The 25,105-nt window shown below is 43.2% G+C and overlaps 2 protein-coding genes across 6 annotated transcripts in view; one reads left to right on the top strand and one right to left on the bottom strand.

Annotated features, from left to right (window-relative positions):
* Positions 1-17,489, bottom strand: part of clcn6 (chloride channel 6) — a 21,862-nt gene extending 4,373 nt beyond the window's left edge. Inside the window, exons 1-18 of the mRNA XM_063463098.1 lie at positions 17,378-17,489; positions 16,025-16,081; positions 15,793-15,858; positions 14,477-14,542; positions 14,335-14,401; positions 13,743-13,849; positions 13,409-13,535; positions 12,779-12,846; positions 12,577-12,635; positions 10,946-11,078; positions 10,064-10,177; positions 8,663-8,829; positions 7,108-7,216; positions 5,149-5,278; positions 4,512-4,665; positions 2,923-3,079; positions 2,731-2,837; positions 661-847 (exon numbers count right to left, since the gene is read on the bottom strand). Of these exons, the coding sequence (XP_063319168.1) occupies positions 661-847; positions 2,731-2,837; positions 2,923-3,079; positions 4,512-4,665; positions 5,149-5,278; positions 7,108-7,216; positions 8,663-8,829; positions 10,064-10,177; positions 10,946-11,078; positions 12,577-12,635; positions 12,779-12,846; positions 13,409-13,535; positions 13,743-13,849; positions 14,335-14,401; positions 14,477-14,542; positions 15,793-15,858; positions 16,025-16,081; positions 17,378-17,452 (1,950 nt within the window). The 5' untranslated portion in view covers positions 17,453-17,489. The remainder of the gene's footprint in view (positions 1-660; positions 848-2,730; positions 2,838-2,922; positions 3,080-4,511; positions 4,666-5,148; positions 5,279-7,107; positions 7,217-8,662; positions 8,830-10,063; positions 10,178-10,945; positions 11,079-12,576; positions 12,636-12,778; positions 12,847-13,408; positions 13,536-13,742; positions 13,850-14,334; positions 14,402-14,476; positions 14,543-15,792; positions 15,859-16,024; positions 16,082-17,377) is intronic.
* mthfr (methylenetetrahydrofolate reductase (NAD(P)H)) overlaps positions 17,479-25,105 on the top strand; it is a 22,153-nt gene continuing 14,526 nt past the window's right edge. The window contains exons 1-5 of one of the 5 annotated variants that reach the window (XM_063463104.1): positions 17,479-17,495; positions 19,650-19,908; positions 20,720-20,958; positions 24,404-24,514; positions 24,596-24,789. In XM_063463104.1, the coding sequence (XP_063319174.1) occupies positions 19,664-19,908; positions 20,720-20,958; positions 24,404-24,514; positions 24,596-24,789 (789 nt within the window). In that variant the 5' untranslated portion in view covers positions 17,479-17,495; positions 19,650-19,663. The other 4 variants (XM_063463102.1, XM_063463100.1, XM_063463101.1 and 1 more) reach the window with 4 other exon arrangements.

The following is a 25,105-nucleotide window of genomic DNA, read 5'->3' as shown; positions in this document are numbered from 1 at the left end:
CTAGTGACAGAAAACTCGATCATCACAGTCTGACCTGTTAGGAAGCACAAACCGTATGAATCCATTTGATCTGCTTTGGTGAAAATCACAAGTGACAACAAGTGCACTGCAGACACACTCAGGCTGCACATACATATGTGGAGACCACCGGTGGCTCCCCGTTCTCCTCATGTTCACACTTTCATTTGCACCCAAGCAGATGAAACTGACGCATGTTGGTTTCTGCTTCCTTACTGGACAGACTGATACACCAAAGGTTTACACTGTGAGGATCAATTTGCATGAATGACACGGCAAAATAGAGCTGACCAAATCAATCATAGTTTCTACTGGTGTTTAATTCTTAATCTTGGAAGGGAAACAAATCCACATTCTTTTCAGAATTATACAAATTACTGACTGCTGTAAAAGTCTGAATGCTCTTTGTTAAATCGATGACGTGTCTGTATCAAAACTATACTACGGGACGCGCAACGAGGAATTAGAAAAAACGAAGAAAAAAGCAGAAGCAACCTGAAGGACATTGCTGGAGGGGCTACAGCGTCACTAAAGAAATGTTTCAAAGTCACTGCTGCCCGCTGCCCCTGGTGGGGAGAGCCTTAATCACCTCCATTTGGACGGGAAGCTTGAGCTTGAGATCTGTAAAAGAGCAGGACATACCTTGAAGTGGATATTGTTGCTGATCAGGATGTTGCCCTTCATGAAATCCCTCTCATTCTGACGGTTTTCAGTAACTACGGGGAAGGCATGGTAGACCGTGGTGCGCAGAATGCTGACTAGAGACTGGACTCGGGTGTGGGGGTACACGTAAGTCAAGTTGGTCTCCATGATATCACTGGCTGTCAGCCTTGAAGAAATGAGAGATAAAGACAACCTGAGTCCACAGGGAGAACGGCCATGCTCGACTCACACAGTTTGGGTTTTTAACCTCACCCTCACACTGCAGGCTTATTATGGGGTTCCTAGAATTTGTAAAGGCAGAAAACGAGACAGAGCCTCTCATGCTGGCTAATGCTGAGACTGACTGCTTTGTCTTTTTGATAAAGTGCATCGAGGAAGCTTTGACACTGCTTCAGCCTTTCACCAAAATGGACTAAATTCATTTTTCACCTCAAAAATTCTACGTACAGTAACACATAATGACAAAGTTTTCTGGAACTATTTGCAAAAATCTCAAGCATCTAAACAGTTTGAGGCGTGTATTCACAGATGAAAGCCAACAACAAATCCCCTGACAGATCAGCTCTGCAATATAAAGTCTTGTCATAAACCACCTCATTTTTCAATTTCCACCTTAACCCTTCAGCTACCCTACCATGGTGGAGGGGTTTGTGTGCTCCAGTGATGCTAGGGTGAGGAGGCTCTTGTTTTGCCCCTTGGTAGGGTCTCCCAAGGTCTCCTGGGTGAGGAGCCAGAAAGAGTGATTCAACTGACCCCCTACTGAAGAAAGAATAATGGACCTTTGTACCCTCCCCGGGACAGGATTACTGGGGCCACACCCTCGAGTCAGGCCTGGGGAAGGAGCTCGATGGAGAGTGCCTGGTGGGTGGGCTTTAGCCCATGGGGTTTGGCCGGACTCAGCCCGTCTCTCTTCTGTAGGCCCACCACCTGCAGGAGGCGCCATAAAGGTCGGAGCATTGTGTGTCGGGGTCTCAGGGTGTGTTATGCCCCTCTGCAGCCCCTAATCTCTTTGCAGTGACAGTGCAAGAGTGTTCAGCTGTTGCTAATTGACCACACCTAGTCAGGTGTGGATAAAGGCATACCTGAGGCAGGCTTTCAGGGAGGATCACTAGTCTTTGCCTTGGTGGTACCAGCTATTTTAGCCAACTTGCCATGTAATTTTAGAAAAAACCTATTCTTGTTGAAATTCTGGTGTTCGTCTCCATATTTATGTTGCGGCTTTCAAGCCGGGTCGTAACTGGGTGTTTTTCACAAGTGAGAAGAGAGGCAGATTAACACATGGATTGGTGCTGCGTCTACAGTACCGATTCGTCTTGGTAAATAAAGAGCGAAGCATAAAAGTAAAGCTTTTCTGATCGATGTACGTCCCTGCATGACCTGTGGTCACGAGCTCTGGGTAGCGATCGAAAGAATGAGATTGTGGTTCCCCCAGATAAAGCTGGAGCTCTGGGGATTCTTGCTTTTAGGGTGCTAGCTCCACAATCCGGCCCCAGACGAGCATTGGATGGAACAATGAGGTATCAGACCCGTGCTTTGTGTAAGCAAGCAAGTAAGTAAAACTTTATTTATATAGCACCTTTCTAGATAAAAGATCACAAAGTGCTTCACACAAGGATAACAAAGCATAAAACAAAACAGACAACAGTTAGCAAAATGCAATTCTAAAAAGTGTGTTTTTAGTTGTTTTTTGAAAGAAGTACTGAGTCCAGAGATGTTATGCTCAGTGGGAGAGAGTTCCACAGTCTGGGAGCCACAGTGGCAAAAGCTCTGTCTCCCTTAGTTCTCAGCTTTGTATGATGAATGACAAGAAGACCCTGATCACATGACCTCAGAGACCTGCTAGGAACATAAGGCTGTAGAAGTTCAATGATGTAGGCAACAGAAGAAAAAAAAACGAATAGATACTTGAGGTTGGCAGCTGCATTGATCTGGAGAGTTGAAGTGCTCTGGGCTAAGCAGGGATACCAACGCCTACTGACAATGCTGACAACACAATTCATCCACCACAACGGCCAACTGTCCTTTTTTGTTGCCAACAACAATTCTTACCTGTCCATCTCTACCTCAGTCTCCCACTCGAGCAGAGGCACTCCTCTCAGCTGGATGTGAATATCATAGATGCCCTTGTTGAAGAAATCACCAGTCCACTTGGCAACCTGACAGTCAACACAAAACAATTTGCACATGAACTCAGGTCACAGTGGCGAACAGTGCAAAGTGCAGAAACACATGGTTGTGTACCATTAGCGTAATCATGATGGGCAGCCCGTATGTGATTTCATTGGTGGATTCAATGAGGATGACAGTGAGGCTGATGGTCATTCTGACCACACCTCCAAGGAAGGCAGCAGCTCCAATGAGAGCAAAGGTTCCTGAGTAGATGTCCATTCCCAGTTTCCTAACAGAGGACAGATTCATTAAGAACCAGTATAACCACTATGGGAGAATGTGACAACTGAAAGTGTTACGACCCAGTTTGCTTTGTTTTTACTCTGATAAGGTCGATAATGTCTGTTCATTTTGTTCAGTCTTTTCTATCATGTAAGCTGCAGGTGGCAGCTTGTTGGAGACTGGATGCACCACCTTTTAATTGGTACCCATCCAGACCAGTTTGGCTCCACCTTCTTCCTGACTCCCAGGCAGATTGTGTCGTGTTTCTAGAAGAGCTGGATTAGCAGCTTTGTATGTACTGTCAGTTCTCTACAAATAGCCCAGGTAAACACATTTCTCCTGTTTCTGTTAGCGAAGGATGTAAGAGTCCTGCATTGCTTTTGTTTATTTTTGGGGTAATTCCCCTGAGAACACTTTGAGTTTCAGCTGTACCCACCCTGACCTTTTGTAAGTGAAAAATACACCAAAATGTTTGGAGTGCAAATCTTGCCGCAGCACTGGGAGTGAGGAACAGAGGAGTTACTTCTATGGTATTCTCTGGCTGTCCTAGGCTGGGGTGTAATATAAAGTGTAGGTGAAACGGTGAGGGTCATCAACTAACTGGAAGCTGGGCAGTTTGATACCTAATATCACACCTGCTAAATATCCTTGGGCAATACACTAACCCCAAGGTGCTCTCTGGTGCATCCACCCATAGATGTGAATGTTAGGCTACGTTCACTCTGCAGGTCTTAATGCTCAATTCCGATTTTTTTGATCAAATCCGATTTTTTTTGTCTGCTTGTTCACACTACAAATAAAATGTGACAGCAAACGCGCTCTAGTGTGAACGGTTCATGGCCCTCAAAGCGGCCGCATGCGCAAAAGAAGACGTCACAGACAACGCGCTCTGTTTACGGAAGTAAAAATGGCGGCTACAGAGCAAGTAGGTGTTGTTGCAGCAGTCTATCAATTTCTGCACAGTCGTAACCGACAGAATTAATTAGAGAAAGAAGGACACTGAGAAAACAGAGAGCCGTGCTTTAACAATGGCCACCATGCTTTCTCGGTTGTCTTCTCCGGCGCTGATCATTGGCGTCTGTCTTGTGTCAGTGACGTAAAAGACGGATTTAATGCGACATGACCGTTCAAACAGCAGTCGCTTTCTAAAACATCAGATATGTATCGGGTTCAGTACCACATACGAAAGTGACCCAGATCGGATTTGAAATATCGGATTTGTGCCGTTCACACTGTCATACCATGATCGGATATGGGTCGCATAGGGTCAGAAAAGTCAGATTTGATGCGCTTTCACCTGCAGTGTGAACGTAGCCTTAGATAGAAAACACTTGAGCAGAAAAAAGTGCTTGTATCAACAGTGACTGCTCTCAGTTCAGCTCAACACGAGGCTGTGACAGAGAAAAAGTGAGAAAGAGCATATTCTAATTAGTTCTTACACTTTGAGGACGTTGGCAACCAAGCGACCAAAAGCTGCCCCACACAGCAGTGAGGGGACAAAAAGGCCACTGGGGACAGACACACCATATGTCCAACAGGCCAGCAGGAAGTATAAGAAGAAGAACACTGACAGAGTCACAGGGCTGAAGGTACCTGAGGGGGAGAGTTGGAAACAAGCATTAAATATGAGCATTATTATATATATATGTAAGCATTAAATTTACTGAAGAGAGAAGAGATTACAACACTGAGTCATGAAAGGCTAAGCAATACTAAAGACAACACACATTTATTTCATTCAAAGTGTACATACACCATAAAATAAAACAGATTTTCTTTTTCAAACTGCATTGTTGCGGTGCTGGAGAACGTAAAGAGGTGGTCTGTAGGATTTAGGAAATATTGGTGGGCACATTTAATCAATGACTGTATAAAGATCCAAACAAAATGAAGATTGATTCCAGTCTGACCTCAGAAGCCTCAGTCAGCAGAGTGAATGGAAAACTACAACTCCGTAAAATAGTTTGTTTATTGATAGAAATGAACTTGATTTTTGAAAAATGGCCTAAAATGTCACTTCACTGTACGGGGTATATGAGTGATGCATGGAATGAATCATGTGTGAACTCATCTAACCATCCTGATGGAAGAGCTGGTGGATGGCTGCCTCCTGTGGGTTGAAGAACAGTGTTGCCATGTCATTGTAGGTCTTGTTTGAGCAGAAGAACTGTCGAATGGTTGAGTTGATGTCCTCACTGCCAGCCAGCTAAAAAACATACGTCACAGGTTAACACGGTCACATAGTGAGGCTCTATTTTTCACAGGAGCTACAGTATCCAGAGTCGTACGTAGTGAGGAGGTAAAATTATTAACAAGATGATCGACCTCTGTTGGAGCAGTGTTCAGATAGCTGCTCTGCTCTGTGTTGGTACAGGGCATTGAAGATGATAACAGTGGGTGGATTATATTCTTAAACTTAGTTACAGCACTTTCAGAAAGACATCTACTGTGATAAAGTCTACTCTCCACTGCTGTGTAATCAATTATCAGGAAATGATCAGATATATCATTCCATCATAAATCAGCACATTTTTAGGAGATGTTCTGCTTGACCACCTGATTTGTATAAAACTTTTATGATTTAAAGTTTAAACATATAAATAAAAAATTAATATGCTTATATATCATTCAGACATCATCACTGATTAAAATGTGAAGTTTAATACTGTATGGGTCTTTACCAGACAGCTTGAAATAATTTCCATATTTTAGTGGGCCAATACTCATATTTTGTGATGCATCTGTGCCAAATTGCAGATCCTCATTTATTTTAATGGTAGAAACACTTGTAGTCCAAGAAAGGTCGTACACAGGGAGCAGGCAGGAAAACCTCGGGATCCCGCTTCTATGGACTTGTAGTCACTCACTCACGTGTTCTCGGCCTCTCCACCGGCACTGATCTACGAGTTCTCGGTACTTTGGATGTTTGCATTTGTTTGCTTCTTCCAGCACGATCCTCACAGGGAACTGTAAGCTTAACTACAAGAACTCTTTCAGGGAGAAATAGCTGTAAGTACCATATCTGGCCTCAATGAGGTTGGTGTCATATGGTCTGGGAACTTCAATTGATGCGTTTGTGAGTCTCAGTCTAAAGCTGAAAAGGTCGTCTGATGGTTTTGGCTGAGGCTTCTCTCCAGCCAACAGCAAGCAGCTGTGCTGGGGTGGCATCAGCTCAGGAGGAAGGGCAGGTCACCTACTAATCAGAGGTTTGATCCCTGTCTGCATGCCAAATATCCTGGGCCAAGATACTCTCAGATGAATGTGTGAGACTTTTAGATAGAAAGCACTTACATGCTCCAGCAGAGTAGACCAGTGCCATAAGAACCGGTCCATTTACCATGTTGGCCAATGAATTGAAGATAGTATTCACAGCACATGTTCATAAATATTTAAGTAAACCAAAGATGGTTGAGCAGAAAATATTCTGAAACTTTGATGATTACAGATGGAATAAAAAAGGAAAACATATTGAACTAAAGTATTTTCTGTTAGCAAACCATCTGAAAACTCAAGAATCCTGCTCTGTTTGAACAGGACAGTCTTATTTTTGTTTTTGTGGTACAACTTTTCATATTTGCTCAATCCAGCAAGAACATTGAAATGTAAAGTAACTATGCACCATTAAGACGTTGTCAGTACAATATTAAATAAAAACTGGCATGTAGTTTAATGCTAACTTTGCCAGACTTCTTGAATTAGTTTTCATATTTTAATTAGCCAGTGTCTTTTTGATACATCGGCCCCAGATTACAGATCCTGGTTCATTTTAATGGTAAGAAAGGCTCATGGAAATGTCAGGCTTTTGTCATTAATAGTTTTTGAATTATTCACATTCAAACGGTGTGACAGATTTCAATCTGAGGAAAAAAACGGCCTGAAAGTGGGCTGACAGATCGTTTTTCACACAAATATATCTTAAAGAGTATTTGAAGCTAAAATATCACAGTAATCATAACATACGTTTAAAGTTTAGACCAGTGAAAACACACCTGTGGTGTTTTTGTTCAGTAATGCAAAGATTATTAAAATTCTTACCGTGGTGTTGTGAGCTGTGGGAGTGGACAGGTCACGACATTCACCCAGCATGGAAGCCGCAAAAATCACAATCGTTGTCACCATGGTAACCAGCAGACTCTCTAAAACTCTGGAACATAAAACAATCATTTATTACCCTCTGGTTACAAAGTTAGGCACATATTTAACGACAGTTTGCACCTTTATAAAAAGAAACACAATTACAGTAACTAATTGTAAAATTATCAATTAAAAGGAGCGCCTCGTTAATTTATTCAGCAGAATACATCATCTTTCTCTCAGTGCGCAGATTTTAGGGAAGAATCTATTTAAACAAACGATAGAAAACTGGGACAGGAGCTCATTCATTACTAACAGTGCTGTTTGTAAAGGAGACGAAGCTCGTGTGAGTCTGACATATCTGTGCCAGCTTCTACTGACAGCAGTAATGTATTTGCCAGTGGAAAATGTGGATGTGTCACAGCTTCGAGGGCAGTGTCACTCTAACCACTGTGGCAGTGAAACAACAGTGAAATCTTTGGTCCACATGTTTACAGACGCGTTCTGCATGTTCCTGGTCCTGATACATAACATGGATCACCAGAAGCAGTTTCTAAACACAACTCAGTTATTTTCCATAGTGAACAGAGCCGTTTGTGACTTTCCAGGTTTTTGTATACGTTACCATGGAGATCATTGTACTGGTACTTATAAAGCACTTTTCTAGTCTTACTGACCATGTGACCAAGTGCTTCAGACGATATATTATCTTGTCCACTATACATCTAATCATACATTCATACAGAGTATTATTCGATCCACTTGCTGATGCATGGTCCAATTAGACTGAACAATGACTCTATTGCACATGCTGCATGGACTGTGAGAGAAAACTGGAATAGCTGGAGAGAAACCGTGCAGGCACACAGGGAACAGTGTGTGTGCTCCACACAGGTCTTGTATCTAGGCTTTATGGCCCATTCTAGGCTTCCTTGTTTGTTTCTCTACAGATGTCAGTATGTGAGACTTCTTCCATTCCTTTGCATGCAGCTTTATACCCCATGCAACAAAATGACAGTGGTATGCTTATTTATGCTATGATGTAACACAGGAACGTTCAGGTAATATTCTTGGTGTTGACCAACCACACATCTACCAGCTTGTTATACACAGATTTCAGGAATTTACTGAGGAATTGTTTGTAACAAAGCCTTTGCCTTTCTAACGTTTGTCCTGCTCTGAACGTTCCCTGTTATGTTTGTTCCAACTGTGAACAGCAGCTTGGCTCTGAGATAACTCACACTCATTAGGTCTGCAAGTTCATTTGCAGATTATTATTGTCGGGTCTGCCTTACAATATAAAGCAGCTTGAGGCGACTGTTGTTGTGATTTGGTGCTATATGAATAAAATTGAATTGTAGATGCTGTTCACACATTTATGCATTATCAGTAGATCACTTTAAAAACCTTTCACTTCAGTTCATGTTTGTCTTACACCAAACTGCTCGGCTCCTAGTGTCACAGTCTGATGAACGTGAAAAGCACAGATGGGATCAAAGATGGTCAAACAGTTCACCTGATAAACTTGGCCTTAGGATGAATGTGTCTTATGCGATACTTGGCCAGGTTCTTGTTCATGCAGTTAAAGAGCGCCCCCAGAAGGCCGCCCACCACACCCATCAGGACAAAGAAGGCAAGATCCACAGCTGTCCACAGGTGGCAGTTCTTGTCTCCATCTGGACACTGGTCAGCAAGAGGAATAAAACCATAATAATATTTACATCAGGCTGATATTAGTGATAATAATTTGGGGTCTGATATTTGGATGATTTGAACAGGAGGTTGGCATCAAGTCCGTAGAAGGATTGTGTTTGCTCTAAAGAGAAAGCAAACAGTGGCAACAAATATAAATTCTCAAGGCTTTGACAAATGGAGCAAGTTTCAACAGCAGATGAGGAGACATCCATGAGCTGTTTTCAAAGTGCAAAAACACTAGAGAAAAATGTATTCTCCCGAATGACAGATTTTGCCACTTGGATAAAAAATCCACATCAGTGTGGGTACAGAAGGAAAAGTCAAAACTGCAAGCAAACGAATCACCAAGCTTCTTTTTCCAAGTTTTTTTCTACAAAGTCTAATCTTTGCAAACTGTTGCAACATCTCCCTCTGTAGAATCCGTCAATCTCTGCACATCTGTACTGATACATCATTAAAATTGGGCTAAAGACCTGCGAAATCCGACACTCGCGTCTTCAACACAGCTGCCAGGTTACATAAATTGAGTGGTGCACGACCTGCAGATCTTTAGTCATGTCAGCAGCTATCACATCAGTTCAACATCAACGTTCTTATCGAGTACTGGAAAGCTCTGCACAGCGGGTATAAACTGGGTTGCAAGAGATAACACAGACAGGAAGAGGCAGTAACGATGATGTGAGGAGCAGATATGAGGTGAGAAGGTGGAACAGTCGGGCTAATGGTGACCCCACAGACTCTGTTTCTTAAATCCATATGTAAACATGTCAGAACAGATTAGTTGAGATTCTCCTGTTTTAACTTCATTTGTGTCAGTTGTATTTACATTTCACCTACTCACAAAAACAGGTGCCTCAAGGCACTTTATACTGTAAGGTAAAGCCCTACAATCCAACAATCATGTGAGCCCCTGTGAACAGCACTTGGCAACAAGAAAAACTCCCTTTTTAAAGGAAGAAACCACATAAAAAGGTACTATATGGTAAAGTTTAGTCACCCCAGATCAGTGTTTCCCTACCCACAGGGTTGGCATGTTGCTTTTGGAGCAGTCCTCAAAATCAAATCAAATCAAAGCAAATCAGGTGCTCCTACAATGAGTCTCTGTGTAGACCTAAAGTCTGTTATTTCAGCATCATACTTTATATAAAAAATAAAATACTATATCTAAGCTTTGAAGATACATTTTGTACCACATGGAATAACAAGATAAGAAACTCTTAACCTTGAACTCTCCAAAGTTCAGGAGGCCAGGCAGCTGGAAGGAGCCCCACTTGCTGAAGTTGATGCCCGAACGGAAGAAGTTGAGAGTAAAAGTGGCCGACATGGAACAGAAGAGCTAAAACAGTAGATAGACAAGAGGAAGGTTTAATCGCACTCATTGGTCAGTAAAGGTCAGAGAGATTGGATGGTGCACTGTGTCCTGGTCTACCTGGCTACATCTATAAAGCAGATAGATTGGTGTTGCAAATAAGGGAAAAATGACAGGATCAAATTTCATGTACTTTTATCCTCTTGGTGTACTTCTGATCCAAAGCAAACGTTACTCTGTCGTGCAAACTTTCAGCTTTAGGTCAAAACCATCAACTGTTTAAAGACGTTTTTGCACATTTTCACAGCTCAATTTTACAATTGACTGACGAGCAAGTAAAGCTTGTTCTCTTGTTATTTAATAATGGATTGCATTTTCATAGCACTTTACAATTCCACTATTCAATCACTCTCACATTCACACACTGGTGGAGGCAAGCTACAGCCACAGCTGCCCTGGGGCAGACTGACAGAAGCGAGGCTGCCATATCGCGCCATCTGGCCAACACCACTAGGCGGTAGGAGAAAGTGTCTTGCCCAAGGACACAACGACCAGGACAGAGAGCCCGGGGATTGAACCGGCGACCTTCCGGTTACAGATGTGCTTCCCAACCCCCTGAACCACGGTCGCCCAAATATTTGATGACAAATGAAGCAGGTAAAATAGAAATAGAAGAATAGAATGAATTTTTATTTTATAGCTTTTCAGTGTAACTCCTAAATATGATATCCAAAGAGGTATCAGTGCATCTGTATCAAAGAAATTGTGGTGAAGTAACTATAAAGGGTGACCTACCACTTTCCATGTAAGGGCTTGGTTCCAGAATGACGAGCCCTCCTCCAGACTGAAGAGGGTGCCACCGATTGGAGCACCAAAGGCAGCAGCTACTCCAGCAGCAGCACCAGCTGACACAAAGTCTCGCTTGTCCCTGAAGAACAGGTAAGAAAACTGTCAGTCACATGTCACACATGTTACACTGCTAGGAAGCAGTAACAGTGTTTGTGCCAAAAAGTTGGAACATTGTGTAAACTACAAATTACAAGAAAATTCGGTGCTTTGGAGATTATTCAAACTCTTTGAACAACTAAAAATACTTTGTATAGTAAAGAGAGAGAACTGGTCGATAATATTGGAGAGTCTCTGTTATACCAGAGTAGGGATAATCTTTAAGAGAGGACACATAAATAATGCGAAGGTGAAGACAGCGTCATACAGGATCATGAGTCTGAAGCTGGAAATTAAAGGGGTGGTGTTGAATGCTGTTTTATTTAGTGCCAAATCACAAAAACAGTTGCTTCAAAGCATTTTATATTGTACAGTAAAGACACTATAATAACCCAACAATCAGAAGATCCCCTGTGAGCAAGCACGTGGCCTCCTGTTAAGTTTTTCCTGTTTAACAGGAAGAAACCTCCAGCAGAACCAGGCTCAGGGAGGGGCAGCGACCAGCTGGGGGTGAAGGGAAGGAGACAGGGCCCAAGACGAGCAGTGGAAAAGAGTCAAAGCTTAGTAGTAACTAATGATTACATGCAAAGTGGTTTGCATAACCAAACTGAGAGTGAAAAGAGGTGAGTGAAGAAGTCAGATGAGAAAGATGAGGAAATAGTCAAAGAAAATGTGGCCTAGGCAGAGAGATGAAGAAAGCAGCCGGGAGCACAGGCGAGGTTAGGATGTGGATGCGAGGCTGGACGATAACGAAGGACAAAAGGACTTGTACTGATTGTCTACAAAGAGAAAATGAGCTGGAAAGGAAAGGATGCACAGCAGGTTAGTGTGGTTAACAATAACAACTGAAATCTACTAACAAGTGAAGAGAGTGTGTTGAGAAGATGGTAGGAGTGCTGTGAGGGGCTCAGGGATGAAGAGAGAGGACGGATGGAGCAAAGTCAGTGAATCAGGAACTGCAGAGGATTAGTAAGGAGGACAAGAGTGCAGCTGTGAATTCACACCACGCTCTGTATTAGAAATCATTCCCATGTTTCATCTTATCCAGATTATTAATTCCCTGTTCTTTTTTCTCAACAGACTCTCCTTGAATGAAGCTGTGTCGGTCAGCTTCTTCCAACGATGCCCTCTGAACCCACTGCTCCACGCCTCCTGCAGCTGAGCCACGGACCACAATCTGCAAGTTCGTCACTTACAAGGCTTGTAAGTAAACTTGTGTCACACCCTTGCAAAAGCAGTTATACTGGCTCCCAGTCAGCGTCAGGGTCCAGTTTAAGAGTCTGGTTTAACTTTGGGCAATTGTGCAGCACAGATCAATAAAGATTTACATCTGTAGGTCCCCAGCAGGTCCCTGAGGTTTTCAGGATATCAGGGTCTGCTGTGTATCACACAGCACTGAACAAATCCTAGTATTCTGTTTTTATTTACATTTACACCATATTCCAACTTTAGTTTGAATCTGGATCGTTACTGTCACATACCTGTCGCTGCGGAAGTAGGGAAAGTCAAATTTGATCTTCCTGAAAGTAATGCTCTGAAACTGATGGAGAGAGAAAAGGTCTGATATCCACAAGACCAGACAAATCACAAGAATAACACCAGTGCTATTTTTAGTGTCCAAAATGTTTCACAAAACAACAACAACAACTAGAACTAAGCAAACTAGAATAAGCTTTGGGGTACTTGAGGAAGGCCGGCTCCCACGATGGCTCCACTGTGGATCATTGGACCTTCCTTCCCCACAAAGAGACCTGAGCACACAGAGTCAGTCCATCAGCCTTCTGACCCTGGCTCATCATTCATCATCAACATCATTTTGCTCTAAAGTTAGCAGAAGCTGACACTGCTTGACTTTTTTCTCAAAGTATAAAACCTCATTAGTGATCTTGTTTTGCCTTAGTTAACCTAAAACACCACCAGGAGCACAAAGATATTTCTTCTATGTTTGCTCCCAATTCTGCACCTCCCATATGAAGTCATTATGATCACAACTTACAAAATATTCCAATAAAGTGCTTTGCTGTCAGAGTACAGGACTGCCTGTGGTGTCTGCAGGTTACAAAAAAAGATGCTTAACAAGTATCACGCAGGGAATACCGCAGGGCATCTGTGACGTCCATATTTTACACAACTTTCAGAAACAAGCCCAAGAACATGAAAACTCTACACAGAGTCTACCCTGCGCCTCCAGGAAGGAAACAACAGTAGTAACCAGGGAGGAGGAGGAGGAGGTTGTGTGCGTGCATCCACCCTGGGTTGTTGATAATATTATTATTGGGTACAGTAAATGTCAGGGAGTCAAACGCACTTTACCTCCAGCTACACTGAACAGGACTCCAGCAGCCTTGCAGAGAAAAGTTCGGAGTCGAACAATTCCAGGAATCTTCACTCCGTTCAAGTAACTTTTGATTTCTGGAATCCCTGATCCTGCAGCCACAGGCTGAAAACATGATACTGCAGGTCAGTGCGTAATCTAGTATCACAAACATACCAGAATGAAACAACATGCTACAACCAGTTAACAAACTTGGACAGGTAGAGATGTAGGTAGACAGGTCTCAAATGCAAGGACTGCAGAATTTGCACACTTTAACTGTTAAAGCAGGAGTTCTTTCCTGAGTTTGTCAGCTGCAGCTGAGATGCTTACCTCGATGAGGACGAGTACACTGGCAATGAAGACGAAGGTCATGTTGAACGCCAGGAGCTCCAGCAGGGACAAAGACAGACAGCCTTTGTCACTGCACTTCTCTATAGCTGGAGGCTTCAGTTAAAGTGGAATAACCATCATCAACAAACAAAGTGTGGTTACACACAGTAACACTCTTTAGATGAAGAGTCAGGCAGGAAATAGAAACCATATGACAGATAGTAGCGAAGGGATCAAACCCAGGCATGAAAACACACATATACAGCACAGGATGAACCAAACAACACTTCACACTATTATTACAGCATCTGCATCACATGAATGCACCCTGAATTATTTCTAGAACTAAAAGATAGACCTGACATTTGTTTGGACCAACTCTGGACAATGTTCAAACAAACACAAAAGAAAAAGGGCATAAAAATGTGCACCAGCTGTCAGCAATCTCTGAAGAAATAATGCAATATTTTGTGCAACTTTACAAACGCTCTCCTTCTGTGCGAGGATCTTCTAAGGCACAACATTTCTGCCCAATATTTAGCTGCTTTGGTATCTGCCCGTCCTCCACGTACAGAGCCATGTTAAAGGATACAATCACCAACCACAGTAAACTTTAGTTTGTTGAAGAGGCGTACGAAAAAATCCACAAACAGGCCCAGCTGAAAGAGAGCAACGTTTCTTATTCAGCAGCTGAAATCCAGCAAAACAAAAAGAAGACCCAGAATGCACCTTACCAGGCCCACTGTGACCCCGATCGCAAACACCATCATCCAATGCACCGCCTCATATTTTTTGGCTTTCTGTTGGCAGACAAGAAAATAAAAACCAGTTTTTGTGTCTTCATATATAAGAGACTAAAAAAGAGTCTAAAAACGTTTTTAATACACACACGTTCCCAGTTGCACCGTTTGCACTTTATTCTGTGGTTTTAGTGAGTTCACAAGCTCCACATACTAAATGTATTCCCCCAGCATTGAATCTATATAGGATTAAAAATGCTGTAAATAAAAGAAGTGATGGAGACAGAACCTCCCTGTGACCAGGCTGTGTTCAGCATAAGCTACTATAGTGGTTTAGCAGGTAAAAAGTTTTCTGTAGTGATACAGCTAACCATGCTAATCGTGCTTCGTAGTACAGCCCGCAGGACTCTCAATGATCTGTATACAAATGCTGCCATCTGTATATGCCTCATACATCGAATGTAGGGCCGAAGAATAAAGCTTGGTGACAATGACGTAGCTCTAGAACGTTTGCAGGTATGGTGGTGTAACAGCGGCACTCCAGGGCAGTCGCATCAATATCTCTGTGACTGGCCATGTGTAGCAGTACTGTCTGACAGTATCCCAACGGCCTGCTGCTTTCATCCCTGACCTCCTCCCAGCTGTAGGAGAGTGCTGTTCTCTGCTGTGTTTCCTAATTCCTGGAACACTGTTATTATCACTGCAGTGACCGTGACATGTTACAGAAACTTTGATTAAATGGAGGCTAAAAGATCGTGATGCTGTCTAAGTTTAAATCCATCAATGATCCACATGACTTCTAGATTCAAACTATTGTTACAGTCATATTTCTTTGGATTTTGAGATCTGCCCCAATAAAGTGGACAGATCCCACGTGACCTGTTCTAACATAACACTGCATAGAAAATGTTTCCTTAATCTGATTATGAATCATTCACAACTTTTAGAAAATAGGAAACATTTTTAAAAAGAAAGTTTGTTCAAGTTAATATTAAAATATTTGAGCTAGCTCAATATTTATAATAGAGTGGTTTCTGTGTGTCTGTGCAATCAACAAATCAAATATGAAAAGCTGATTAGTAACATTGATCAAGATTAAAAACGCAGAGCTTTGTGGAACATCAACTTTAATACAGATCACATACAGTTTAACAGATCAGCTGCTGGCACAAGTCCTACTATTAGTGATCTCATCATGTGATGTAATACAATAAATGTGCATCGGTGACAGCGTTGCTGATTAGATAAGGTACAGCCTTTGCACAGGCGTCATCCACACAGGAGCAGATGACACATTTAACCTGTCTTACCTTGTTGTCCATCCCCTCCAGGACCTCCACATAAGGCTCACTGATGCAGCGGTCATAATCCAAGCTCTGTGGACACAAAACACTGTGTGACTATTTCCTGCCTCACACATCGATTGTGTCCAGTACTGAAAAAATAAATCTGCTCTGGCATTTCTGGTCCAGGCAGCCCACCGTGATCGCTCTAAACACATAATATAATATCTCTTTGAAGGCTTTCTCCAGCAAGTCTCACCTCATAGTCTTTCCTGGGTAGGATCTGTTCCTCGTCTGGGATTTCCCCAAGGATTGTCTGGGGGGGGTAAACAAACAAACACACAAACAAACAAATAACAATAATAATTATGTATGTATGTACATATACACACAAGGATATTTGACCACAAATTAAGCTTCTTACTAAAAGTTCAGCTAAATGTGTGCGCCTGCATGTTGGAAAAAATAATAAATAACAAATAAATAAAGAGGAAATAAACAAAGAAATGAGTGTGGAATTAGCACTCGACTCCTGCACCACCATCCAAAGCATCCAACACTGGACACACTTAGTTCCTGTAGGAAGTGATGCTCGGACTTTTGGTTTAAAACCAGCGAGAAGCAACAGTTTGTTCACAGATTCTTAGATATGGAATATGTTTTATATGTGCAACATGTGAAGCTGTGCCTCACTGAAACCACAAAATGAAGACATAAGCAGCACTGTTGCTGGAATTTGCATATATTAAACTGTCAATACAGAAAATCTATAAATGTTTTTATATTTGGTTGTAATCAGATCTAAATCTGTTTTACACTTTGGAACTAGAACAGTTACAGTTGGAAGGTAATTGTCTCCACAGTAGGTCTCCTAGTCCATCAATAAACTCCATTTACTCTGCTGTGGTTACAAACTACAGCGATTAGTAACCTTTACTTTTTAAATGTGTGTAGTTGAAAGTTTCAGAGCTTTCATGTGAAGCTGTCCCGTTAGAATTACACAGCTTTACTTAAGAGCAGCGTTCAATTAAATGCACAAACTCCAGGTTACATGTTTAACTAACGCAAATAAAGCCGGGCTATGTCCATACTGCCTTCGCAGTATACTTCTCGGAGGTCCTGCAAGACTACGTCTTTGCTTGGTGTAATCACAACATTCAAAATGTGGGGAAATAAATAGAAAGAGGTCATTTTCCACGCGACAAACACGCCGCATTGCACAATAGCTCCCCACACCTACTGAAACATTAAAACCATATGAAATGAGGCAGATTTAATTGATTAAAATAAGAAGATTGCTTAATCTGAAGAAATTATAAATGGAGTTTGGTCCACGGACTATATCGTCACACGGAAAAACGGGAAGCTCTCACTTCTGTAAGCAGCAATATTACAGCTGACTTAACGACTATACATTCATAATGTGCATTAATAAGTATTCCTCGCTTTCCTGCAAAAGAACCAAGACAAGAGAACATAGTGAGCAGCGCGGTGGAGCAGCTCAGCCAGAATAAAGCGCTTAGAATAGCTCAGGGGAAATCCTAGGAACCCCAAAGTAAACACAACATAAGCAGATGATGCTCCCTGTGCTTGTTATCACGTCTTTCTTTACCAGCTCTTCTGGGGTCCGTGTCTCTCCCTCTCTACAACAACACTGGCAACAAAAACATCTTCCACAGCAAGCCATCTTCGTTGTTGTGTCATGCTGTATTCAGGGGCTGTCAAAAAAGGTAAAGATTGTTTTAGACGACTTTGAAAATACAGTAGAATCAACAATGTAAAACAAAGAACGGAGAAAATAACCGAACATATCTGAATATAGCTGGATTCTAACGTTTTACATTTTTAAAACGTATTCATAACAAATAACGTTCCAAGTAAGTTTGAATTGCGGATTTCCGATGACAAGTAAACGCAACAACGCAAGTCTCGCGTGAGGACAATGTTGTGTTTGCTTCCCGTAGAAAATTAGAAAAGTGACAGTTCCTCTTAAAGTGCCAACCTCGGATATTTGATGTCTCTGCTCTGTAACAGACAGTGTCCCTCTGTGGTAGCCGTGTGATGGATTTGCGACAGACTTCAGAGTCGAACGGCACAGATTTAAACTAAACACTGCAGCTCGCTTTAAAAGTGTCTTGGTTTGCCTGCTGTGGCTCTCCTGCGGGCTCTCATGTGACTCTAATCTATAATGGCGTCATCTGCTGTTACTAACACAACAGCGGGAGCCTTTTTAAAAACTCCCGCTCGGGTTTAAGAAGAGGCGCAGCGTCAGTTTTACGACAGAGAGGCGCAGACACGGATATTATTCGGGAGGAGAATATTCCAATGAAACACACCAGTGCGATTTATAAGATTATTAACGGCAGAACCTGAAAAAAGCACACATACATTTGTTTGTTTGTATGTGTCCGATTAAGCGCCACTTTAGCTGTCGGGGTGGCTGCTGCTGCACCGTGGACAGCAGTACCAGCAACAACCAGGCCTGATAGGCTGAGCCCATCAGCCATGGAGAGGTGCAGCAGGAGTGGCCGCAGTCCCAACGGCACTGTGGGGACGTCAACGTGGTAATAAAAGGAGATTCAGTGATCCCAGTAAAGGGTCACAGGCCGCCCGTGTTGTATTGAAGCCCAGCAGGAGGAAGTGTGTTTCAGATTCTTGTGGGGTCTCTGCAGGAGGCCGCTTCACAATAACGTCTTTTCTCAGTACACAGCGATTATGAGCTTCTCCGTGTCTGAGCCTACATGCCACAGCTGATGATGTGGCAGGACCATAAATAACACGCGCGTTTAAGCACGTAGGACAGAGGGCTCGGGATAGGAAATGATGTTTCGTGTGCTTCCACACAGCCCACGGTCAGGTGTCACACATTCTGGTTTATGCAGTGGGATCATTTGTAATAATGCACCTGTCCTCTGGGTAAATCCTCCACCCGTGTCTCACTCAGCCCTTAACAGACGAGCTGGCCCTAAATGATTCTTCCTTAGCTGCCAGTGGAGACAACGTTAGAGATGCAAGGCTGAGATTGTTTGGACGCGTGCAGAGAGGATACGTGACAGCTGCCGGGCAGGAGGCACAGAGGAAGACCTCTGAAAGTTTGGATGTAGTGAAGGAGGACATATGGAGAGTTTGTGCGTCAGAGGAGGAGGATGGGATCGACCGAAAGGAGGCAGCAGAATCTGGAAAGATCAACATAAAGCTGATAACACGAAAGACCAAATCGTGTTGCAGAGTTCTGATTCAGAAGAGCGCTTTGTGTTGCAGACCATTTGGAGAATGAGCACTAAGAACAGAAGGGGGCAGTATTGCAACTGTAAAGGATGCAAACTGTTGGAAAACTCCAAAGAGGAAGCAGTTTAGCGTAAAGTTCGCTGCAGCTGTAGCAGTGCTTATTTTTGTGGCTGTGGACGAATGGGAGCGCAGGGGCGTAAAGGCAGCAGGACCGAGGAGGTGGTATAAACTATCTGCACATTGCACCAGTGTAAATCAGTCCAGCACGATGGCGTTAGGCGCACTCGGTTGACTCGATGTGTCGATTCTGCGTTTACGTGTGAATGCAGCCTGAGCACGTGCTGAGCCCGGACAGCTAGCTTAAGCAGCGCGTGCGCGCAAGAGCTATAACGAGCCGCTCGCGTCGCTGTTAGGCAACCGACGTTATCGCAGCCGTCGGTCAGCATTCAGTCAGGCCATATTTAACCCGTGATGTAAAGGGTCAGAGGTAGGATGTAGCGTGTGTGAGTGCCGTGCTGCCTGCTGTAGTGGTAAGTCGGAAACAGCTGTTATATCCGGGATGTGGAGAACATTTAGCTAAAGTTGTGCTTTAACACGTTTTCTCATGCAGGCAACATTAAATCTGAACACGCCGCCGTATCTGTTCTTCTTCCCAGTGTAAGTTACAGTCATGGTGAACCAGGTTCAGCGAGGGGATGGCACCTGCCAGTGCAAGAGCGACTCCAGCGGGGCCAGCAACAGCGGCGGGGACAGCTCCAAGGAGAGCTCCCGGTGCTCCACGCCGGTGCTGGATGCTTACCGGTCGGACAGATTGCGGGACAAGATGCGCAGAAGGATGGAGTCCGGAGACCGCTGGTTCTCGTTGGAGTTCTTCCCTCCACGCACAGCCAGTGGGGCTGTTAACCTCATATCACGGTATGTGAACTTAAACGGGACGCATCAAGAATGAGACGTCCCTGTCAGAGCCTGGGTTAACAGCGACCGCTGGTGGGGCTGTTGGTGGGTGCAGATGGGAACTGAAGAGGGACAAGGAAAGGCAGGCGTGTGATAGTAGGGCTATGTATAGCAACAGGAGAGATGATAGTGTGTGTGTGGGGGGGGGGGTGGATCCAGTAGAAGCGACCGAGTCTGGCAGTAACATATCCCAAAAAGTCCGACTTTTTTTTTTTAACTCATGTTTTGGTCCACAGGCAGCATCCACTGCCTCAGGATGTTTATTCTAATGCTTATAAAATTGACCGATTTCACGATTGGGACCTTTTCACGCCTTCTTTAACTTAATCACAAAAATCCTTTTTATGAGCAATCAACAGAAGGTTGCAATTTGACAGCTGTTCTGATATGAAGTATGTGATCACACTGAGATGTATCCAGGGAACTCTGAGACACAAAACACTGTCTGGAGCACATCCAGTTCTTGGTAGAATAATAAACCCAACAGGCACAGACTAATGAACAGTCCACCAAAAAAGTACAAACATTGATATGAATTTTCCACAGCAGACGTCCTCAAATGTGTGACAATAAAAGCTTCATGAATCATAAAACTGTACACACTATGATCTTACCCGCAAAACTGAAAACACCTGACTGAGCCCATCTGGGAAAACGTGTCCCGGTTTGGCTCCCAGCCCTCAAGTCCAGATTGTGGTTGTTATGTATGTGTTCATCTTTACTACCTCACTCCCACCCCTGGTTTGAGTGTACTTTTGTGTTTTTTCTACAGGTTTGACCGTATGGGCTCTGGTGGGCCCCTGTTCATCGACATTACCTGGCACCCAGCAGGCGACCCAGGTTCAGACAAGGAAACTTCATCATTGATGATTGCTAGCACAGCTGTCAACTATTGTGGCCTGGAGAGCATCCTCCACCTAACCTGCTGCAATCAAAGCAAAGAGAAAATCACTGGCTACTTGGCCAAAGCAAAGCACCTGGGCCTGAAGAATATCATGGCACTAAGAGGAGGTAATGCTGATGGTAGCCATACCAGCACTCTTCTGTTTAACATTTACGCTCCAACAGATAAACCGGAGAGCAGCTTGGGGTTAGTATGAGCCAGGGATCAAACCATCAACCTTTCAGTCATTAGATGATCCGCTGTACTTCCTGAGCTGCAGCCTCTCTGCAGCAGCTCAGCAGCCATAAAGGTTGATGGGGCATTGTCATCCCGTGAATGCAATAACTCGAGAACAAGAGGATGTGGGATTTAGAGAGGCGTGCCCACTGAAGGGTAGCACTGGCTGTCGAGTATTTTTATCATGTCTTCACACAGCAGCACGCCAACAACACTCGTACTCTTAAATTAAATGAATTATTAATGGAATCATACATTTTTCTGTACAGCCTGTGATGTACTAAATCTCTCAGGATGTACCGTTTATTTAAAAAAAAAAAAAAAAAAAAAAAAAAAACTAATAAACTGCAAATGTAAAACCTGATGGAGACATCCTGCTGCAGCGTTTGTGCTCTGAAATATTCCAGATCACATTCAGCTTCTGAGACGAGAATTAGAAACACAATGTCAGACCTACTTTTACCTTTACTTTGGTCTTACTGCAAGCAAGAAAAATATTTGAAAATCAACAAGCAGCATGATTTCGAATGGCTTAAAAAAATGTAGTAAAGACAAATGTCAGGTGACGTGAAGTTGCTCGGTGTAACAGTGGACTGTGTTCTCCACACTGGCGTGGGTTACAGTGGACTCTCCAAACGCTGATTCTGTTCATCTGGACGTTTTCAGTGGGAGAAACGTTTCGTCACTCATCCAGGTGACTTCTTCAGTCTCAGCTGACTGCAGGTTTCCCCAACCTTATATTTGCATAATGACTGAAACCAGCCCACTGAAGGAACAATGGGCTGGGAGGTCAGTTCCTTAGTCATAATTATGCAAATTCTGATGACCATTGATCAACAGCCACTGATCAATGGCCATGAGTACCATTCACAGAGAGTTGTACCCTTAGGCCCCCTCCTCGATTCAGAGATGGTCTTTCCCTTTTCACGTAAATGGCCTCCTTGACTCCGCCCTCAAACCAGCGTTCCTCCCTGTCCAGGATGTGTACATCCTCATCATTGAAAGAGTGTCCACTGGCCTGTAGGTGTAAATAGACTGCAGAGTCCTGGCCTGATGGTTGCTGATCAATGGTCATGAGCAATGTTCCCTCTAATGTTTCACGTGTCTGAACAAACACACAAACTCCCTGAGCGGTCCCTTGGACCACTGTGAGCAACAGCAGACGTGTGCACTGTGGTCACGCCAGCATCGAATCCATCCAAGTTACATGTTTATTAAAATAATCACATTACAGCATTTACATTTATGTTAGACTACTTTTAATTAACTGCTTTAGCCCACTTACAATGAAAGTTTAAAAAAAATCTTGTTCATGACCTGTGTAGCATGTTAACACTATTGGAAGTAAAAAAAATATATATTTTTATTTTTATTTATTTATTTTTGTTATAAAGCTCTGACTTGTATTATGAGTCTGAGTCTGTGGTCTGGGAGAGAGTCCTGTAACTCTCTGTCTGCAAAATACAGGATATAAAGACCAATGTTGGGCAATTAATTATATAGTTACTTCTTCAAAAAAGTAACTGAGTTATGCAAACAAAGTTTTTTGCAGCTGTTTACCTAAAAATGCAGCCAAGGCATTTTTAAATAAACATTTCAAACTATTTACAGAACAATCAGCTGTTCTGCATCAAATTTGATGCCACACAAATTATTTGTGTCACTCCAAAAATAATTTGTGTCCACTATGAGATAAAGGAGAACAACAGCCTGATACCTGCAGGCCTGACAACAGGAGATGTATCACTCCTGTAACACCTGTAACATTCAGCAGTCGCCTCATTGTTCTGACACACACAACAAAACTATTGACTACACTACACACTAACTACACACTAACTACACACTAACTACACAAGATTTGTGCTAAACGTGGCAAATCTCTCACATCTCAAACACGCCGTCACCCCTAAAACTTCCCCCTCCCTAAACAACTAAATGCCATGTTGCCATATCATTTTTTGATTGGTCCACATGGTACTTTTTTCCACCAATAGGAAAGGGTGGGGGTTGGTTTTGTTTTTGCTCACAGGTGGAGAGTGCTGTCGAGCGTTTTCCTTCTAAAACGCCGTTTTTACCGTTTCTTCCCGCAGTAAATATAAACAACGACAGTATTCAGGAAGAAAACCAAACTTTGCAGATATTTTTATCATAACTCTGGTTTTACGTGGCCGATCAACACAATTTAAAAACTGGTATAAAGTCCACACTTTTTCCTTCAATTGTTCCGTCTGTCCTGCTCACATCTCCAATGGTTGTACACGTTGTCATTAACGTGGCTTCACTCCACATCAGCCACGCCGCTTTGCTAGCTAAAACACCGGTGTCGGCACATAAGGACGCTGTCATAGCCTGTCAACGACGTTGATTAGCTGCGTATATACAAATGTGAATCGCATTATTGGCTGGACTATGGGATAAGGTGGCATCGTTCTAATCTACGGGAGCAGCCAGTCACTTACTGACTAACACTGCAGAACACAATTGTTAAAGTATTAATTTTAATTTCAATTCAGGTTAGATTTTTTCTTTGTGCGCAATGCAGATTTTCTGTGCGCAGAGACCGTGCCAGCAGTGCGCAATTGCGCACGCGCGCAGCTTAGAGGGAACATTTGTCATGAGAATTTGCATAATTATGATGAAGGAACTGATCTCCCAGCCCATTGTTCCTTCAGTGGTGCTAGTTTCAGTTCAGGCAAATGATCATTATGTTTATAAGGTTGGAAACCTGCAGTCAGCTGAGACTGAAGAAGTCACTTGGATGAGTGACGACACGTTTCTCCCACTGAAAACATCCAGATGAACAGAATCAACTTTTGGGGTTTCTTTACCTGGATGACTGAACATGCATCAAGACGTTACAATGGACTGTTAACACAGCGCCGCATGCACGAGCAGTGCTCTGCAGAGGCGGACAGTTTATGTCCTGTTTGTAATGTTCTGTGACACTTTGTTAAAATCATCGGTTACAACCATAAAAGCACTTAAATGCTGCGTTAGCAGGCATGCTGCATGCAGCGAGTGATGTCACACGCTACATCTGAATCAGCTGATGGCTGAATGTCAACAATCTCATCGCTGACGGACAAGTTTTTCTTTGGCAATTAAAATGGATGCATTCCCACTGCTAATGCTTCCCTATCTGTGGAGATGTTCCTTCACCGTAACACGCCCTGGATTCAGCTGCACTTTCCCCGATTCATACAAACTAATGGATCTCCCTCTTTGTTTTAATTGGCGCTCAAAGCTCATCTAGTTTGTTGTACAAGGATGCGACCTGTCTCATCCAGCTGTGCACGTTTTTAAACCTTAGGCGTGTGCCAAATATCTTCACAGACCCAGTAGGAGAAGATTGGGAGGAAGAGGAGGACGGTTTCAACTATGCCATCGACCTTGTCAAACATATCCGCTCAGAGTTTGATGACTACTTTGACATCTGCGTCGCTGGTATGTTCTCACCGTCGAGGTCAGCAGGATGCAGTTTGAGTGGCTCGTCGCTAATTTAAATGTGTGTGTGTGTGTGTCCAGGCTACCCCACAGGCCACCCTGAAGCAGAGAGCTATGAAGCTGATCTCAGGCACCTGAAGGAGAAGGTGGATGCTGGAGCAGACTTTGTCATCACCCAGCTGTTCTTCAGGCCCGACACTTTCCTCAAGTTCCTGGATGATTGCAGAGCCATTGGTATCACATGTCCCATCTTACCAGGAATCTTCCCCATTCAGGTAACTAAGTTCTTCTAGGAACAGGAATCCTCTTATCTTTATCTTCAAAGCAATTCCCTCCTCCTTGAAGTGATAGTGTTGTGTTCTGTTACTCTTTAGACTCCCTGTGATTGTGCTTTCCTCTTTCGTCATCTGAACCATGGAGCAGTCAAAGTGGTAGCTGGTTGCAGTCATACTAAAGAGTGTTAAATGTACTCGTCATGGTCCAGATTTCCCTTTTGCCTTCCACACAGGGAACGACGGCTCGATGGAGCTAATGTTTCAGACAGACACTGTAGCATTAGCAGTCTCACAGTGACAGCAGGGCGACCTGACC

Source organism: Pelmatolapia mariae, linkage group LG20 (assembly GCF_036321145.2).
Source record: "Pelmatolapia mariae isolate MD_Pm_ZW linkage group LG20, Pm_UMD_F_2, whole genome shotgun sequence".
In the NCBI taxonomy this organism is placed as follows: Eukaryota; Metazoa; Chordata; class Actinopteri; order Cichliformes; family Cichlidae; genus Pelmatolapia; species Pelmatolapia mariae.
Note: the sequence above shows the minus strand (reverse complement) of the source record. Positions and strands in the feature narration are given on the sequence as shown.